This window comes from Bos javanicus, chromosome 13, assembly GCF_032452875.1.
Source record: "Bos javanicus breed banteng chromosome 13, ARS-OSU_banteng_1.0, whole genome shotgun sequence".
NCBI classification, from domain to species: Eukaryota; Metazoa; Chordata; class Mammalia; order Artiodactyla; family Bovidae; genus Bos; species Bos javanicus.
The window spans coordinates 1,044,522-1,065,206 of record NC_083880.1 but is presented as its reverse complement, the minus strand read 5'-3'; the positions used below and the strand labels follow the sequence as shown (position 1 = coordinate 1,065,206).

Below are 20,685 nucleotides of genomic sequence, written 5' to 3'. Positions count from 1 at the left end.
GGCATATTTCTAAGTGATTGATGCAAATAATGGACAATTTTCAGGTGAAACACAGAAACCTTTCTGAAAATAATTTTGATTTTTCTTTCTTTTTATTTACCACATTTTCCTGTAGGTCATTTTAACCTCTTCAGCAATAAAATTTGTATTGTATTTGGCTGTTTGCTCTATGACAAAATTTGCCAGCAACTACCACACTGTTAGGTATCTGAAGACTATCACTCTACGTGACTTTCCTCGCTGCATCTCCACAGCAACAGATAATTTTTGATGTCAAAGTATATGTTTTGACTTTTAAGGAATAAAGCAAAACATGCAGGTAGATACTCAAATAGAAAATCGCTGGTTTTATATCAATTATGGAAGGAGGAGAGTCCCTGAATGGCACCTGCACTTTCCTATTTGCCAACATTCTCTCTGTGCTACAGAAGAAGTCCTTAAAATACTAAAGAAGTATTAAAATTTAAATACACTAACGCGTAGTTTCCCAGTTTGATAACAAGTCAATACATCCTGCTACTATACCCTACCAGATAATCTAAATTTTTAAAATATATGTAATGTTTTATTCAACATTTTGGGGGCCATGCTACATGACGTGGAATCTTAGTTCCCTGACCAGGGATCAAGCCTGCACCCTCCTCAGTGGAAGCACGGCGTCTCAACCACTGGAACACCAGGGAAGTCCTATATTCAACGTTTTAAAACAATCTTCCAAAACCAAATTGCAAACGCTGCTTTAGATGTTTCTTCAGTAAGTTTTTCAAATCCAAGTAAGTTGACATTCCATATAACTGATCCCAATGTCTGTGAGTGTTCACTAGGAACATTTGCAAAAAGATTTGACACTCTGGCTTCAGGGATGAAATGACTCCAACTGCAAAACATTTGAGCTAAAAGATCCTGTTTATCTGTCTAAAAGGTAGGTTCACGTATGCTTAAAAGGCTCAGGGAATTTTTCAAACACTTTAAAGCACATTTTGAGTATTTAGAATTACCCAATAACTTTTGCATTATTATTAAAAAAAAAAAAAAAAGATCCAAGGGCATAAAGCAAGTCCTATGTCCACTGATTGTATATTTGCTCATTGTTTCCATCTTTTATCAAAAATGGTACTGTTTGGACATACCGGCTTCTGGAAGGACTGGCTGTTTTATTGCATTTTATGTCATTCTACAACAGAGAAACTTTTAATTGGGGCAATTAATTGATACCATGACACAGCTAAATAATCAAGGCAGCATCTGGTGTGTATAGCATGCTCCACTTCCTACCTTGGGCGCCTTGGCGTGTTTCCCACATCTGGCGTCTTTGACAAGGCTGAGATCTAACAGCTCCGTCTCCTGGAAGGCAAAAGTGTGAGATCGTTAAGCATCCACACAGATCTTTTTTCTTTTGTTTCATAGCATTGACATCACTTTAAAAATAATATTATCTTGAGACTTGCCTGAAAATTTCCCTGCAGTTGGGATATTTTTCTCCTCTTACAGGCACTGCCTGTCAATGGAATGGGAGTGGAAAAGAAAAGACAGCTACCTACTAGTTCTCAGCTTCATATATCATAATGCATTCTGAAAGTACAATGGTTTGGGTCCCCAGTCTATCCTATAAGCCATTCCTAAGTCATGATGAGTCAGGCCTTCCTGTTCCCTTGTTAAAATATAATCCTGAGAGTCACTCTGAGTGTTTTGAGGATTTGTGAGTGGGGTGAGGTGTTAGGGTGGGAGTTGGAGGAAGTGCCACCCCCAGCTCGCAGCATACCCAGCCCACATGGCCAAGCTAAAGAGATGGGTACGCCTCCCATACCTGCACCCCAAGCCTTTTGCACACACCCTTTAGGCCTATCTTTTCATTTATTCATTATATATTATTGAATGTCTATAATATTCAAGTTACTCCAGGATATAAGACACATAAGATACGGCAGCTTCTCTGAATGGACTTGCAAAGTAAAGAAATATATATATACGCATAAGACAAGGGAGAGTGTGTTAACGCCAACTTTAAAGTTAACTGCTATGATGGAGGGGGGTTAAAAAGAAAAGATTACTTTTCCCCTAGAGGCTCAGAAAAAAAATTCTGTGGAGGAGTCATTGAGCCTGGAGAAGAGAAGTGAGGAGATAAAGGTCTCCCCCAACTGGAGGTCCCTCATGGGCAAACATCCAGCCAAGAGAGGACCAGAGGTTTGAGCAGAACCTTGAGGTCTTCGTGACTCTTAGTTGCTCAGAGAAGGAGGACAGTGCATGGGAAGCAGATGGGAGGGGGAGACGCAAAGGAAGAGAGGGATGAGAGGGGATCTGTGTACACCTACGGCCGATTCATGTTGAGGTTTGACAGCAAACAACAAATTTCCGTAAAGCAATCATCCTTCAATTAAAAAAATTAAATTAATTAATTAAAAAACGAGTGAGTGAGGGAAGGCGCAAGGGAAGCCACAATGGTGGTGCAGGAAGGTGCGTGCACAGGCGGCATGCAGAATTCCGCCGTGGGCACAGGACGTACAAAAGGGAGCGAGAAGACCAGAATGGATTTGGGTAGAAGGATAGAAACCCTAAAAGTCTGGCGAGGGACACTGAGCCATGGAGTCTGGGACATGCACATCACCGAGTTACACAGAGAACTCTGCCACCAGCCAGATGAGACTGGTGCAGTGAGCAGAGACATCCAAGCTGGGCATTAGACAAGGAGCCACTGGGATGGCTCCTCTGCGCCCCTTCTCCCAGCAGGAGGTTCTGCACCCTCACAGGAGGGGCGGTAATTTCTCATAGGCCCCGGCTTTTATGAGGCCCAGCACCTGGGATTCCCAGCCAATCCCTTCAAACAGCCGCCCCCAGCTCCAAATGTTTGGTGCAAAATGGTCTGATTATTTTCCTGAACTGAGCTGAACTGAAGGTTGATTTCATGATTGCAGGACAATAAGGGTCAAAGATGTGATGGACTCTACACTGGGGTGCAAACCCCACAGCAGGTACAACAGAACCCCGGGCCTTGCACAGCTCTCCACAAGCGGAAGGGAGCACAGCAAACAATGCCTTTTCTGCTTTCGCTCACACTGGCCTTCGCAATTTGCTTTCCCCCATTTTAGTGAATTCCTTAACCCATTATTGTGCATGACTCTGTGGAGACCCTCCCAAACCCTGGTGTGTAACAGGAAGCAAAACCAGCAAGGATCTTGCAGGACAGAGTAGCGGGCATCATGCTTCCTCCAAGGATGCACCGTCCACAGTATCAAAGGTCACTTGGTGACAGTTAGGAACCAACAGCTCTCAAATGTGGGAATTAAGACTTCACTCAGGCAAAGGCATGCAGAGGATTCAGGAGATAGGAGGTGGGGCAACTGGCCCACGTTTCTTCATCTTCATGGCAACAGCAGCCAAAACATTTACTGAAAGAGGAGAAACAGGAAGGGAACCAAGCTTGAAGAAACTTAATCTAAAAGACAAGAATTGAGTGGAGTGTTGAGAGACAGAGACCAGATGAAGGTCAAGGTGTTAGGAATAAAGACAGAGGGTGAGATGGTTGGATGGCATCACCGACTCGATGGACCTGAGTTTGAGCAAGCTCTGAGGGTTGGTGATGGACAGGGAAGCCTCGTGTGCTGCTGTCCATGGGGTCGCAGAGTCAGACACAACCAAGGGACTGAACTGAACCAAACTGATGATAGGAGGTAGAACTGACTAAAGTAAAGACAGAAGGCATTGACAGCTCTAGGGATTCCAGCTTCCTCACTGGGACTCGGAAGTTTGGGCAAAAGCGACAGTGCATAGAGGAGATGCTGGTTTGAGGACTTTATCCATTTGGAAATACCCGTCATTAATTCAAGGAAGCATTATTTATTGAATCCTGCAATGTGTCAGGTACAGACTAGATACTGAGGAATGACACCTCAAAATATAAAGAGACACTCATGCACAAAGCTGATGATTATACTCTAAAGGAGACATTTCAAAGTGCATTGCAGACGTGGGCCACAAAGGGCTAAGGCATCTTTTCAGCCAACACATAAGGATGAAAAGGAGTTTGCCAGCCTTCTAATTCTGCGTTCTGGGGGGAGGGCTCCAGGGAAAGGAAACAGCAATTACAAATGCGAAGAGGCAGGAGTCCTCAGCAGAAAACAGGTCACTCTGGACACACCGCAGAAGTGCGTAGAGAGTCACCAATCACTTCCAAACTTTGCAGTTGTTACCTGTATGTTCTCTTTGTAATTATTCATAAAACACTGACATGTTTTTCAAGCTTTTTTTCCCCATAAACGTAGCATCATGTTATATATATATGCAGAATAAAAATCACACCCAGATACATGGTACATTTACCTAATTGCACACTAACATCTTCTATTCAAGGAAATTTCTCCTAGTTGAATAAACAATAGACTTAAACTTCACTTATTTGTTTTAAGCACAAAGCCCAAATTGATTCGCAAAGAAACAGGCCTCCGCAAGCAGTGCTCTACAGACTCTCCTATTACAGATAATGGCCACTATTTTCTGCTTCCAGCTCAAGAGCAAACACTCATTTCCCAAGTCACAGAGGGGTAGTTAACATTCATTTTGATACCACAGCAACTTAGAAACTTCTCTGCTGCGTGTGTAAAATTGTGCATGCAGGAAAACCACCACAGGGCACTCTGAGCACGGGTAATGTGGTGTGCGAAAGGCCCCGGTGGAAATCTATCCACAGACTCATTGGGCTAGGAAGACATGATTAAAACAGCCTCCCACTTCTATTAACATGCAACCGCCACCCCTCTGGGATTTAACTACATCCTATTTGCACTCCACTAAAAAGAAAATGAGGAACACAATGGAGGGACTGCAAAAATGTTACTTGCACCATTAAAACTCTTTCTAGGTTAATTTTCTAGTGTTAATAGTTTTAACAACCCACTTTCATGATGCGAAAGCAAGGAAATGGCCCCTTTCTCAGTTCATTTAAGAGTGACTGTTTTCCAGGTCTATGGAATTCACTATTTCTTTATTATTTTCTTTAAGAGAGGGAGGCCCCATGATTTTTAATACCTGGGTTTGAGGAAGGGCCCTAAAATGAACTAGCCATTTATTTGTGCAATCATCAGACCACAGTGAGCATCAACTGTATCATCTATACAATGAGTATGATAATACTTTCTACATCAGTGGTTCTCATAGACCACACTGGAGTCACCTAGAACACGTGCAAAACATAGACGGTTGAGCACCGTTCATCAGCATTTCTAGTTCAGCAGGACTTGGGTTCACCTAAGAGTCCACATCTCTAATCCGCTCTCCTGTGATGCTGTTCCATAGACCATAATGGAAAACACGGATGTACTCATTCACAGAATTGCTATTATAAGGCTTTTTAGGTGAACATGACAGGTAAAACTATGCATTATATGTTATATTATGCTGCATGAAAAATTTAAAATGCTTACTTCTTTATACTCGGAATGGGCAAATAAAAATTTACACTTATTAAAAGCAAAAGTGTGACTAATGGTGACTAACCTAGGCTCAGATCTTATTTATTGAAGATAAACTCTTGAATGACAAAAGCCACTATCTCCTATTCTAATGTGTACTTACCATTAGATTTTACTCCATAGAATAAATGTTCCTGCTTGTAAATTTAAGCAATCATTGATTTTTGATGAAAATTGCTACACTATACAACTTTTGTGTTACACTTTGTAACATTAAAGACATTTAGCAAAGTAAAAGAAGAAAATGTGTCCTTCTGTCTCACCTCTAAGCCCACCCAACAAGGAAAGAGGGTTGGGGTGCCCAAAGGCCTGTGATCAACCTGGAATAGTCAATGAAGAATGAACTAATAGACCCCCTTTTATTTCCAAGGCACACAATGGCCCCTGCAGAGCTTAGAGACCACATTCCTAGCACCCACAGGTACATCTCTAAGTCAGAATGGATAAAAGTCAATTAACAGTAATCAATGATTTATTTTTGATACTTTGAATGAATGATGAGAAAACCAAGACAGAAAAGCTAGGAGAAGACCAAACTGTCTCTGATGTTTATTATTCAGCAAAAAGACTTCAATTCATCAGCCACCAATACACTGTGAGGTAGATGAGTCATGAAATCCACTGCAAACTCAGGAAAGAATACAATTTAAAACTCAGCCCTCTTCCAGAATACCAATTTCTATGCATTGTCACCAAATTCTATTAGTCATCCAATACATTAATGTGCTTTAAGTTCACACAATATACAATCAGAGCAGCAATTACAGTCATAAATATTACACAGGGAAGATATTAATGGCTGGGTATGTATACTTCCCCATGTGTTATATTCATTAAGTTGTTCAACCTTGATTTACCAAAAGTAGAAGACATTAATATGTTTTATTGGCTGCCAACCCCCTAAAATGTCCAATGTTTAAATAAAGCAACTTGAGCATCATTTAATGAAGTGTTTTAATTTAAAGAGAAGCAGATAAAATAGACTCTGTGTTCTTTAACTTGATTTCACTCCTGAGGGAGTGAAAATCTGTTTAGTATACTTCCCAAAAAATATCCCCTGCACCCACCTTCACCTGGTCTCTTGCTTTCTTTGCTGCCCAGCCTCAGATGTCTTTCCCTCCCCAGTCTGCAACGGAGCCTCAGGAGGAAACACACAAGGAAATGAGATGCCCAGGTCACCAATACCAGCCACAGCAGAGGAAAGAGAAAGATGACACATCTGGGTTTCTTTATTTAAAAAATTCTTGGTGTAATATAGTGCAAATTTCATAGAACTAGAAGGCAGAACACTTAAGCTGTCTCTTGGAATTGCCATTTGTAATCTGTGTACCATTAAGTCAGTTACTACAGATGCCTGTTTCTTAAATCCTTGTGCGTCAAACAGAGATGCCAATGCCATCAATATCTTTCTCAGTGGGCTGTTGTTTAATCTACTGAGATATTAAACTGAGATCTCCACTTAGCTAGCAGGGACTCCTGCATCTATATAAATTCTTATGCTGGCAATAGCTGCTATGCCAAGAGAAAGGGAAAGGAACCCAGGAGAAAAGCCACTAATGTGTAAGTAAAGCACCTAGATGAAAAGCACAGAAAGCAAACAAGAAAACAAACAAAAATGAAAATCTAGTACTTGAGATATTTCATTAAACGTTGAGTCAACTTGGAAAGGAAGTTGGTTTTACTTTCAGTGTCACAGTTAAATGCAAAATAAAATTAATATTTGAAATTGAGAATATGTGAACTAGCATGTCTTATGAATTTTATTATAAATATTGACATAGTTTTCAGCCAATCAAATAAAGCTGAAAAATTACTGAATGAGACAAAAAGAACCAAAATCAAGTAATATAATTAATATGACAACAATCATAATAATTTTAACTAATAATAGAGAACCGACAATGTGCTAAGAATTGTAAATAATTTGTACATACTATCTCGTTAGTCTTGACTGCACCACTGTAGCATCGGTACCATGTTCCTCTACTTTGAAGATAGGAGAACTAACGGAGACCTTAAATGACTACTGCTCATCAGTTGAATAACTGCATCACGAATCTCAACTTTTTGCCCACCTGTAGCAAGCTGAATCCCAAGCTGACCACCAGAACTCCTGCCCCTGACTTCTGTGCCTCTGTGGAAACCTCTCTCATTGACTGTGGTCAGGACCTACAACTTGCTTCAAGGCAACAGAATACAGCAAAGGCTATTCTTCCCTCCCACAATTATGTTACCTTATGTGGCAAATGTGAAGGAATCTTGCAGGCGTCATGAAATCTCTGAACAGATAACTTAAATTTAATTAAAACAAAGACATCCTGGGTGAGTCCTTCAGAAGTGACTGGCAGCGACAGACTCGAAGCCATAGAGATGCTCACGTGCTGGCTTGGTCCTGGATTGTCTCTGGAAAGGGAAGGCCTCTAAGAGCTAAGGGCCTCAGTCCTATGGTGACAAAGAACCACAGACCTTTGTCAGCTGTGGCAACAATATGAATGAGTTTGGTAAAGAAAGTCTAGCTCCAAATGGAAACGCAGACCAGTAGATGCTTTCGTTGCAGCCTGTGAGACCCTAAGCAGATGAGACCCTGACCCACTTGAAACTTTGAGATAATATTAATAAATGTGAGTTGCTTCAGGCCACTAAGTTTGTGGTCATTTCCTATGCAGCAGTGGATAACTAATACACTATCCCATTGTTTCCACGTTCTAAGGCATTTAATTAAAATGTAAATGACTTTACATATCTTGTCACTCTCCCCAGCATAAAAATGACTGCAAAGCTGTCATCTTTTTTGACACATCCAACAGGAAACGATGACTGTAATGTAACCATAGACTTTTGGTACTGGAGGAGATCATAGGTGAGGAAACTGCGTTTCAGAGAAAAATATATCCATTGCCAAAGATCACTGAGACTGAATACGGGATAGGAAAAGAATTCATTTGCCCCCAGATCTATATTTTTTTTTTCACTAAAGAAATCTTTTTCAGTATTAAAAAATAGCAGGAATATTAGCAGAATAATACAAGTAGAAAATGAACATGTCTTTATTCATGTACCAAAAAAAAGAATCATGATAAATATGTGAAGTATACTGACAAATACCTACTTAACTTTTCCTTTGTACATAACCAGAAAGTTAGTTCAGCCCCTTATTATGCAACAGCCAAATTTCCTCCTTCTAACTTCCTTCTTCAACTCTCTGAAAAACTTTCATATATTCATCTAATAATAAAAAAGCTGCTTAGGTTGAAAGTTAATGCAACTGAACATAAAATTATATCCATAGCACCAAACCTATTATTACAATATAACATTAATAAAACTTAATTCTAACAGCATACATGGTTATAATTACACATGTATAAGCCCATGCATGTAAGACTATGGGAGAAAAGAGATCTAGAGCATATAATATCAGAAAATATATTTTAGCAATTTTTTAAAATGATGAATGAAAACCTGGAGAGACTTAAATGGATAGTAACTGGATTTACTTTAAACTTATTTGATTATTATTTTAAAAACTGAGAAAAAGACTATAATCAACAAGGAAAATCTATGCATATACTAAAGATATATTCAGGAGTATAATGAAAGTTTATGAAAATATGTTTTATTTTCCTAGCTCATATCTATTAACAGGATATGTATCCCCAAGGAGGGATTCATGGCATGTTTATGGACAAATAATGATATTGCATTTGCTAAAGACTCAGGGTTTTTTAAAAATTGTATTACAGTGATAAATATTGCATTGTCAAATTTTTCTATTATGCCCTTTCTCAGCAAAAGTCCTAATTTCAGGCTAATCAGATGAACTAGAAACAGCATTTATTGGCAAATAGTTTCATAAATGTAGAAAACTATCTTTATGGATATTTAGGTGAGCATAATATCCAATCTCCATAAAATGTCTCTTAAAAAGAAATATGGAAATAATATAGATTAATCAGGCAAACAAGCTGTTTCCACTTGAAAAGTCCAGATAATTTAAACACAGTCAGATTTTCCCCTTAAATCATCTAAAATGTTATCTCTGGTCTACACCTATTTCCCTATGGCTGAACAGCCAGCCAAGGTTTTTTATCTGGTAGTTCAAGCTGCTTCTAGTCTCTTAATCTTACCATACTAGAATATTTGAGCATACCATTTATCTGCTTCCATGACCTAAACTCTTTCATTTCCCTAAACTGGTAGTTCTTAAAATGTGGTTCCTGGACCAGTAGGATCAGCAACAACATCACCTTGGAATATGTGCAAAACGCAAATTCTCAGGCCCTAGCCTAGACCTACTGAATCTTAACCTCTGGGGTGGGGCCCAGAAATCTGTATTTTAATTAAGCTTTGGGGTGATTCAGAAGCAATCTTAAGTTTGAGATCCTCTATCCTAGATATTAAATGGAGACAACAGCTGCGCATAGAGAAGGCTACTTCACCAGGGCTGGAACTTGTAAAGCATTCTGTAGAATGCTGGACAAATTGCCTATATCATGTAATATGAAATAACTGCATCAGAGTCCCCAGAGCAATGAGAGAACTGATAATAAGACTGTTTGAGAAAAGTCTTCAGACTACTAAGTTTATCAATAGCATCAGTATTGTTACAGATTAAACCAGTGATTTCCTTATCATGCCCTAGAGCCTGGACAAAGTCAAGGAGAGGTTCTAAAGATGCTTGGCCTATTGTCAGATGTTGTGATTCAACCCTGTAGCCAGGTTGGTAACCGAGATACTTCCTTTTCTTTTCAATCACACAGTCATGGCGTGTATGATGACTTTTAAATTTTCTGAAGTATACAAAAACGTCATTTGTCCTTGCTTTCCCTGGTAATCACACTGTATTAACAATATCACATCAGAGTCTCATGTTTTCTCCCTCAGCTACACATTCCAACACATTATCACAAATGTTTCTGTCCAAAAGTTTGCTTTTATCTTGCCATGACTCTCCCAGTGTTCTGGCAACCACACATCTGTTTTTTTAAGATTTAATAAAACTTTTATGGCTTCATGAAGGATATTCTAAAGCCTTTTTAAATCTGTGATTCATGGAAATTAAACAACATACTTTTGAGCAACAATTTAATCAAAGAGAAAATCAAAAGTGAAAATAGACAATATCTTAAAACAAACAGAAGGAAAACACAACATCAGCATGTATGGGATGTGGGAAAAGGAATAACCCTAGGGTTTTGGTGATCTTTTAATCTCACATGACATCCTGAACACGCAAGGAGTTAATGTAGCTTCTAAAATGAGATATTTGAAGTTGACAAGTATACAACATATCATTTTCTTTTCAAAGAAGACTTCCTTCTTAAGATCACTTTTCATTTTCTGGCAAGACAAAAGCCAACAAAGCTCTTTCCAATGTTCACGTGTAGGGATAAGGACTGGGTATATGTCCAATGAGGAGTAACATGCTTAATGAATTGTCCCTAGAAGACGAATAGTCATTGAGTCAGTGAACACATCATTCCTAAGGTCTTGACTGTGTGCTCTAAGTTCATCAGAGGTAAACTCCTTTCTATTTGACTGTTGATCAACCTAACGCAAGTACACATAAAAAAGCCAGCTATTCATACCGAGAACTGTAAATAACAGAAAAAGTTCACTAAATCCAGGGTCATGTCCTGCTTACCAGGAAATTCTAGTAAACTTCCTGTAGGAAACTTTATTGATGCCCACTCTGATGCTCGCCAATTCCCTTTCCTGACTGGACACCATTCCCAGTGCCTGAGTGATCCTCTCTTAAGCACTGACCCTGACTGCAGTTGGCCTCCTGGAGCACTCAGCCCATTTGCATAGAGACTTGGAAGAGCCTGGGGGGCAATGCAGCAGAGGGCGAGAGTTCAGGAGGGACGGGAGCATCACAGCTCAGCCACCTTGTCTCGGGTTGAGCACATTCCCAGGCCAAGGCTCCCCTTAGGTTGGCGTCTGCTCTTTCATGGTCCTGTTTCCCTCTCTCTTCTTGTTGTCTCGGGGAAGCCCTACCTTAATAAAATCTCTTGCTCGCTACCACTTGTATTTGGGTCTGTTTGGAGAACATGATCCAAGATAGCTATCATTTCCAAATAATCAACTTAGAAATTAATGTTAAACTCAAAAGCATTCTGAATCACGTGCATACAAATTTTAAAATCACATTTTTATATTTATTATTGTCTTTGACCTTTGATATATTCTGTGTACTTTTGGAATTCTTAAATTTTCTTTGAAGAACTATTATGATACATCTACTAAAATGAGCATTTTTTGAGACAGTGATTCTTGGTCACTGTACACGGTATTTTATCTTGTATCATCCTTAATCCAGTGTTAAAATATTCTGATTATTTCCTGGAAATAGTTATATGAGTATATATCATCTAATCTAACATGTAAATAGTCTTCTCTTTTTCCTAGTGAGAAAAAGATTATAAAAAACATCAGCTTACCTAATTTCCAAACTAGAGTTCCCTTTTGTCATATTTAGGGCTGAAAAGAAATATGTTCATACCCACTATATTTCAGGCCATTTTCTTTTTGGTAAAGATTTATTCTATTTTCAACCACCTACTATGGTTTCCCTTCTTTAAAAAAATATACCCCTAGGGAGAACATACACACTTTACTCCAAAGGTGAATAAAAATAATTCATTTTATAATTTTATCAAAACTTTAAATGTGAATAAAGATGACTTTAAAAAAAAAAAAAACCTTTCTATAAACAACATCACTTTTCTAGGTATTTTTCACAAACCCTATTATTTTGGTATTACTACTTCTTTATAAATGGTGAAGGAGTAAGTGAGAAGCAAGCACAGTAAGACCTAGAGTGGGCAGATTTGAAAGACGATGTAGGGAAGACTGTTAAACTGGAAACTTACAGCTCTTGAGGGGAGAGTCCTACAGGAAGAGGGGAAAGAAAAGACCGAACTACCATTAAGGGGTCAGACAAGGATAAAGATCAAGAAGAAGGCAAGTGGCTGCATGAAGTTTATCACAGGAATTTGGGGATAACATGGAGATAGCACAGATTTAGAAGAGAGATAAAATTGGGATTTACACATTTATAGGAATCAGACTTTAGTGGCTAACATGGAAAGAAGCAATTCTATTAAACATAAAGTTTAATGAACTCTAAAAGGTCACTAAAGATTAAAATGTTTTAAGGAGGAATTATAGAATTTTAAATTACCAGAGTAAGATGTGGACAGCAATGGGAGGTGGGAAGTAGGCTACTTGTTCAAAGGAAGCTTGAGTGAATGAACTTGCTGGACCCCAGCTTGAAGCAACACACCTATATCCTCCACATTTGCACTCCATAACATAAAAAAGGTACTCATACTTTGTAAAATTTCTTTCACAAGGCCTAATGTTTACTCCAATTACAGCTTCAGAACAGCAGGTAGAAACAAGGCAGAAGGAAAATTAATAGAAGATACTGTCTTTTTCCAACCCATCCTTGTCTTGACCTTTACATGAAATTCATGTGGCATTTCATCTCAGGAGATCAGATATGCTGGGGTCAGCTCCCAGGCTGGCCATTACCGGGCAGAGTCACAGCAGAATGGGCAAACCCAAGACTAAAATCGGGAAGGAGGAAAGAAGCAGGGGGCCCAGGACAACCTTGCTGCGTGATGAAGCTGTGTGATGACAGTCACTGGCAAGCGTGCCAATGTGACTCCCTGAAAACTGACTGAGGCACAGAGGGGCACTGGACCCTGGGTTTCTGTCCATGCTTAGGCATGAGATGCACCTCCTCAAGGCAGAACACTCTGAATACACAGAGGAAGTGTAGAGTCGTGCCAAGGAAAACAACCATAAAAACCCTTCCTGGGATAACCTTGCTGAAATGTTAAATCAGGTGATGAAAGAAGAAGCAAGGGAGAATGGAATAGATCCCAAATAAAACTGGCAAAAGGCAGGGCAGAATTTCTTTGTATCCTTTCCTTCCTTCAAATCAAGACATTTTCCTTGCTAATGCCTCTTTTGTAAATATAATTGAGATAAATAATTACATAAAATTTTTCATTTTTTATGAAAAGAAAAAAGTCCAAAGAAATATTCTGACTCTCCTTGGCTGCTTGAATGTTACCTTGCTGGTGTGTAAATTGTCTTTTTACTCCAGATCATCTCCTTGAAGAATCACATATTGATCATCACTGGTCACCTTTTGAAGTGAGTCCTATATGCTGACTTTAGGCAGGCTCCATACTTAAAAAACCAACCCAATGTAATTCTTATTCTTTCATTCCACAGTTTTTCATGTTAGGTTAAACTACTCTATTCTCTAGAGTATACAACAAGTGAATTTTATAATCTTCTATGCATGCATGCTAAGTCACTTCAGTCATATCTAACTCTATGCAACCCCATGGAATATAACCTGCGAGGCTCCTCTGTCCATGGGATTCTCCAGACAAGAATACTGGAGTGGGATGCCGTGCCCTTCTCCAGCTGACCTCCCTGACCCAGGGCTTCAACCCACCTCATGTCTCCTGCATTGGCAGGCAGGTTCTTTCCCACCAGCACCGCCTGGACCATGTTCAGAGCCCCCGGGTATATGATTTTCCAAACAAATAACTTATGAATCCTTAACAGAACGGTTGAACATCCAGAGAACAGAGCTCTTTTCCTTTTTTCATTATTGTACAACAGATTTCTTCTCGCTTAGGTGAAAGCCTTAAAAATAAATTGTCTTCAGAATTACTTAAGAAAGTAAATGGCTAGGAGAAAATTCTTAAATCTGTATAGCTCAGACCCTGAACTCATGCTTATGGAAAATATTGTAGCTTGATTTTTCATAACATTTGCATAATTTTCTGGTTATTTTGCTTAATGTCGGAGCAACTTACTCACCTGTAGCGTTGGCCCAATCACTCTTACAATTCTAATAACCAGTTTGTCTCCTTTTAGGCCCCATAATAAAAATGAATTGCGTTTTCCAACCTAGCTTATTTGGGTTTTCAATTTTAAGTCAGATAAATCATATTTGTTCTATGTGGGTCAGTCAAAATTAAGTACAGAAGTCTCCATGTACCAAATTTGGTACTGTTCTACCTTATGATTATGGAATTAAATTAACTTGAGTCTTAAGCACTGTATGTCTTTTGGCATTAGTATTATTTTTTTTTTAGTACAAAAGCTGGGACATATCAAATATTCCAACCTTCAAGAAACTGTATAAATTCAGTAACTTTATCCCTCCTTCTTTGATATTACTTGATAGAAAGATAATTTTACTTAAAGTACTGTCCCTAGGCTAGCAGCAGCAGCATCACTTGGGAACTTGCTAGAAAAAGAAATCTATGGGTCCCATCCCAGACTCACTGAAGAGGAAACTCTGGCAGTGGGATCCAGAAATCTGTGTTCTAACAAACCCTCCAGATGATCCTGATATCCTCTCAAGTTTTAGAAACACTGTGACATGGACACACATAAAGCGGAAACAAACAGCATGTGGCTTTCTTGCTTGTAATTGCTTCACTTATAAAAGCTCACATTCAAATGAAAGCACACAAATTAAAGAAAAAGTACCTCACATTCTTTAAAGAAAATCATTGATGTTGATAATGATCAGATGTTATTTTAAAATAAAAATATGTGAATAATTGAAAATTGAGATGCCAGGGAAGAGAGGAAGTGAGAGAAAGAGGGAAGAAAATCTACCAGTTCAAGTACAAAGGGAAGTATGTTACAGACACGACAGTCCTCATTTATCTCATATTCATTCTGCAAGTCTGTATTTAAGAAAGAAAAATACAGCACAAAGAGGTTCTTTGTTACATAAAATATCATTTGATGCTGAGACTGGAGTGAGTGATTTCCTTAATATTATTTTAGTAATATGAAAGCATTCCCAAGAGCTTTAACAACACTTTCTGATAGAATTATTATTAAGTCATTTACAGGGCACAGAACTAAAGGGTTAACTGCACCATGGCACTTGGCAATTCTGAAGGACTGTGTTCTCATAGTGCCAACTGCTTCCTGTACCCAGGTGGGTGGGCTCCTGAAGATTAGCATTAATGGCCAGTGCAGGATCTAAGGAAGCGTGGAGAACTGTCCACTGAAAGTCTGCACTCTGCCTTACAAACTGCAAGGAATTGCAGGAATTTCACCACCCAATCATAAATCACATTTCAGAGCACCCTTTTAATTTAAGGAGGGTCACATGAGAAGTTTTCATAAGCAGAACATAAATGGAAGGGATAAGGACCATTTCCAAGCCTTTTGTCCCCCTTCTTACATTACACAGAGGTCAAAGAGAGCCTAAGAGATACTGGAACCACAAGATTGAACACAGCCTATGTCCCTGGTCATCGGTAGAGAATAGGCATCTTTAGACCAGATATACTGACACTGAACTCTGAAGTGAATAAGAAATACTAGAATACTTATGTTAATACTTTGACATCCCAGATTTTATATTTTATAATAGTACCCAAGTGAAGTGAAGTGCTCAGTCGTGCCCGACTCTTTGCAACACCATGGATAGTAGCCTGCACCAAGCTCCTCTGTCCATAGGATTTTCAAGGCAAGAAGTACTGGAGTGGGTTGCCATTTCCTTCTCCAGGAAATCTTCCCAATCCAATAGTACCCAAACATCCACCCAAAGATGGAGAAGCTCTATACAGTAAGCAAAAACAAGACCAGGAGCTGACTGTGGCTCCGATCATGAACTCCTCACTGCCAAATTCAGACTTAAATTGAAGAAAGTTGGGAAAAACACTAGATCATTCAGGTATGACCTAAATCAAATCACTTATGATTATACAGTGGAAGTGACAGACAGATTCAAGGGATTGTATCTGATAGACAGAGTGACTGAAAAATTATGGATGGAGGCTCGTGACATTGTACAAGAGGCAGTGATCAAGACCATCCTCAACAAAAAGAAATGCAAAAAAGCAAAATGGCTGTCTGAGGAGGCCTTACATATAGCTGAGAAAAGAAGAGAAGCTAAAGGCAAAGGAGAAAAGGAAAGATATACCCATTTCAATGCAGAATTTCAAAGAATAGCTAGAAGAGGTAAGGAAGCCTTCCTCAGTGATCAATGCAAAGAAATAGAGGAAAATAATAGAATGGAAAAGACTAGAGATCTCTTCAAGAAAATTAGAGATACCAAGGGAACTTTTCATGCAAAGATGAGCACAATCAACCTAACAGAAGCAGAAGATATTAAGAAGAGGTGGCAAGAATACACAAAAGAACTGTACAAAAAAGATCTTCATGACCCAGATAACCACGATGGTGTGATCACTCACCTAAAGCCACACATCTTGGAGTGTGAAGTCAAGTGGGCCTTAGGAAGCATCACTACGAACAAAGCTAGTGAATGATAGAACTCCAGTTGAGCTATTTCAAGTCCTAAATATGATGCTGTTAAAGTGCTGCACTCAATGCACCTGCAAATTAGGAAAACTCAGCAGTGCCCACAGGACAGTTTTCATTCCAATCCCAAAGAAAGGCAATGCCAAAGAATGTTCAAACTACTGCACAGTTGTACACATCTCACACGCTAGCAAAGTAATGCTCAAAATTCTCCACGTCAGGCACTTATCTCACACACTAGCAAAGTAATGGTCAAAATTCTCCAAGCCAGACTTCAACAGTACATGAACCGTGAACTTCCAGATGTTTAAGCTGGCTTTAGAAAAGGCAGAGGAATCACAGATCAAATTGCCAATATCCGCTGGATCATCAAAAAAGCAAGAGAATTCCAGAAAAACATCTACTTCTGCTTTACTGACTACACCAAACTCTTTGACTGTATGGATCACAACAAACTGTGGAAAATTCTTCAAGAGATGGGAATACCAGACCACCTGACCTGCCTCCTGAGAAATCTGTATGCAGGTCAAGAAGCAACAGTTAGAACCAGACATGGAACCACAGACTGTATCCAAACTGGGAAAGGAGTACATCAAGGATGTATATCCTCACCCTGCTTATTTAACTTATATGCAGAGTACATCATGAGAAATGCCAGGCCAGATGAAGCACAAGCTGGAATCAAGATTGCCTGGAGAAGTATCAATAACCTTAGATACGCAAACGACACCACCCTTATGGCAGAAAGTGAAGAAGAACTAAAGAGTCTCTTGATGAAAGTGAAAGAGGAGAGTGAAAAAGTTGGCTTAAAACTCAACATTCAGAAAACTAAAATCATGGCATCCGGTCCCATCACCTCACAGCAAATAGATGGGGAAACAGTGGAAATAGTGAGAGCCTTTATTTTGGGAGGCTCCAAAATCACTGCAGATGGTGACTGCAGCCATGAAATTAAAAGACACTTGCTCCTTGGAAGAAAAGCTATGCCCAACCTAGATAGCATATTAAAAAGTAGCGACATTATTTTGCCAACAATGGTCCATCCAGTCAAAGCTACGGTGTTTACAGTAGTCAAGTATGGATGTGAGAGTAGAATTGATGCTTTTAAACTGTGGTGTTGGAGAAGACTCTTGAGAGTCCCTTGGACCACAAGGAGATCCATCCAGTCCATCCTAAAGGAAATCAGTCCTTAATATTCACTGGAAGGACTGAGGCTGAAGCTGAAACTCCAATACTTTGGCCACGTGATGCAAAGAACTGACTCATTTGAAAAGACCCTGATGCTGGGAAAGATTGAAGGTGGGAGGAGAATGAGATGACAGAGGATGAGATGGTTGGATGGCATCACTGACTAGATGAGCTGAGCAAGCTCTGGGAGTTGGTGATGGACAAGGAAACCTGGCATGCTGCAGTCTGTGGGTTGCAACGAGTCAGACATGATGGAACAACTGAACTGAACTGAAATGAATAGTTAGGATACTCCAGGTAATATAAGGCTCATATGAACTTTTTTATCTAAAAAAAGTAAAAGACAAACCCAACCATTTCAGATCATAAAACATCAGAGACACACTGTCATTTTAATCATATGTGCTGTCAACTTGACCAGGCCATGGTGTACCTGGATATTGGCCAAACATCTGGGTGTGTCTGTGAGGGTATTTCTGGAATGACATGAGCATTAGAATCAGTAGGCTGACCTAGTGGCTCAGATGATAAGGAATCTGTCTGCAATGTGGGAGACCCTGGTTTAATTCCTGGGTCAGCAAGATCTCCTGGAGAAGAGAATGGCAACCCACTCCAGTACTCCTGCCTGGAACATCCACGGACAGAGGAGCCTGGAGGGCCCCAGTCCATGGTGTCGCAGAGTTGGACATGACTGAGTGACTATCACACACAGGCTGAGAGAAGCAGACTGCCCTCTGCATGTGGCTGGGTATCACTGAATCCTCTAAGGGCCTGGAAACAGTACCAATGATGGCCCAACTGAGGAAGAAGAAAATTGGTGAATTAAAAAAAAAATAAAGAACTCAGATTGTCTTTACTCACAAATGACAAGATATTTTACACAGGAACCCCCAAAGAAGCTATGAAAAAACTACATCTGGATAAGGACTCCAGTAAAATTGTAGCATACAAAGTCAATGTATAAGAAGTCAATCACTTTTCTATATCCCAGCAATGAAAATTGGAAGTTTAAATACATATATATATATATATAAAATTTATAATCACACCAAAAATTGAAACACTTCAGGTTAAGTCTGACAATCTATGTCAAGGATCTTACATGTGAAAAACTACAAAATACTGATGAATGAAGTCAAAGAAGTTGTAAATAAACTGGGAAATATTTCATGCTCATGGATGGGAAAATTCAATATGGTAAAGATGACAGTTTTTCCCAACTAAACTACAGATTTAATGTAGTCCCAACTAAAAATCCAGAAACCATTTTTTTTAAGGTATCAACACACTTAAACATGTTTATGGAAAAGCAAAGAACTGGGAATTAGCGAACACAACACTAAAAGGAAAGAATAAAGTTGGAAAATTCACACTGCCAGATTTCAAGTCTTACTATAAAGCTATAGTAATTAAGACACTGGTATCAGAGAACACTTGCCAAAACTTCAATGGTACTTCTTCCATTGACCAGCAACCCCATATTTCTCCTCAGAGTACTGTTTTTCCACCTGGTCCCCTCAAACCAGCTTGTCACATTTCTCCATCTTACTTTGTTCCTCTCACTTGGGTCATTTTAAATGCCCCAGCTTTCCAATTTCCATGAGAAATGCCGCCAACCCCCAATACAGCACCCTGCTTCACTTTTCTGCTTTGCAGATACAGTCATCACACTGCAATCATCCACTCATTTCTTTGACCACAGAATTGCAAGTTGAAATGCAAACAGTAAGGTTTGTTCATAGAAAGAATCCAGGCACCAGTTGCAAAGTTTTCCTGGAAATACAGCCAGGGGAACTACACGGTCTATCATGGCGGTGTGACACTCCATCAAGAGCAGCTGAAGGAAATGAGCATTAGCAAAAGATCCTTCACCAGGACGTCAGCGGAAAACATGTCATACTAAGATAAACATCTAAAATCCCTTCATTCTGTTGACAATATATTCACTGTATCCCATTTCCTCTTTTTTGTCACCTATCTAATCTTTCCTTCTAATCTTCAAAATCTAGTTCTCTGCCCAAACTCCCTGGTCTCTTTCAGTCTTTTTCAGCTGTTTCCTCTGAAGGGCTGAGGATTTCATTTCCTGTGCTAATCTTTTGCTCTTTGCTCCACTGGTTCTATTGGATTGAACTGCTACACAATGGGATGCTTTCTATTGTTTTGCGTGTGAGCGTGTGTATGTGTGTGTGTGTGTGCACGCATGCACATTTTTCAGTGCTTTTTCACCTTAAAGAAAATCTCTTAAAGGCCAAAATTCCATTTCACACTTCTTTTCAATCCATATACAAATACATTTAATTGATTAATATCTGTTTCTAAGCAAACATTCTGCCCTAATTTTAGCATGAACTGGGAAAATCATGTAAATTTCTGAATATAAATGTCATTTAATCCTACCTATAATCATAGTGAATGTATGTTCAGCGATAAGCTAAAAAAACTGGTGAAAATAACAGTAGCTTAGACAGGCTAGAGACTCACTTCTTTCTCAGGTAAAGAAGTCCTGCAGACAAGAGCACGGTCTGGGAGGGCTGCACCGCAAGGCGGCTGGTGTCCCACCTTTTCTGACTGACAGTGTCTCTGTCCTCAGCGTGTGATATAGACCTCATGGTAGAGATAGCTGCTCAAACACAATTTATATTGGGAACACTTCAGCCAATATGTGATGGAGTTTTCAACCCTCCCACTTCAGCAAAGAGGGAGGGTTAAA

The 20,685-nt window shown here is 39.3% G+C and overlaps 1 protein-coding gene across 2 annotated transcripts in view; it reads right to left on the bottom strand.

The window, feature by feature from the left end:
• The window catches only part of PLCB1 (phospholipase C beta 1), an 857,319-nt gene that overhangs the window by 580,132 nt on the left and 256,502 nt on the right, over positions 1-20,685 (bottom strand). For both annotated transcript variants that reach the window (XM_061435580.1, XM_061435581.1), the window contains exon 3: positions 1,276-1,344. In XM_061435580.1, the coding sequence (XP_061291564.1) occupies positions 1,276-1,344 (69 nt within the window). The remainder of the gene's footprint in view (positions 1-1,275; positions 1,345-20,685) is intronic.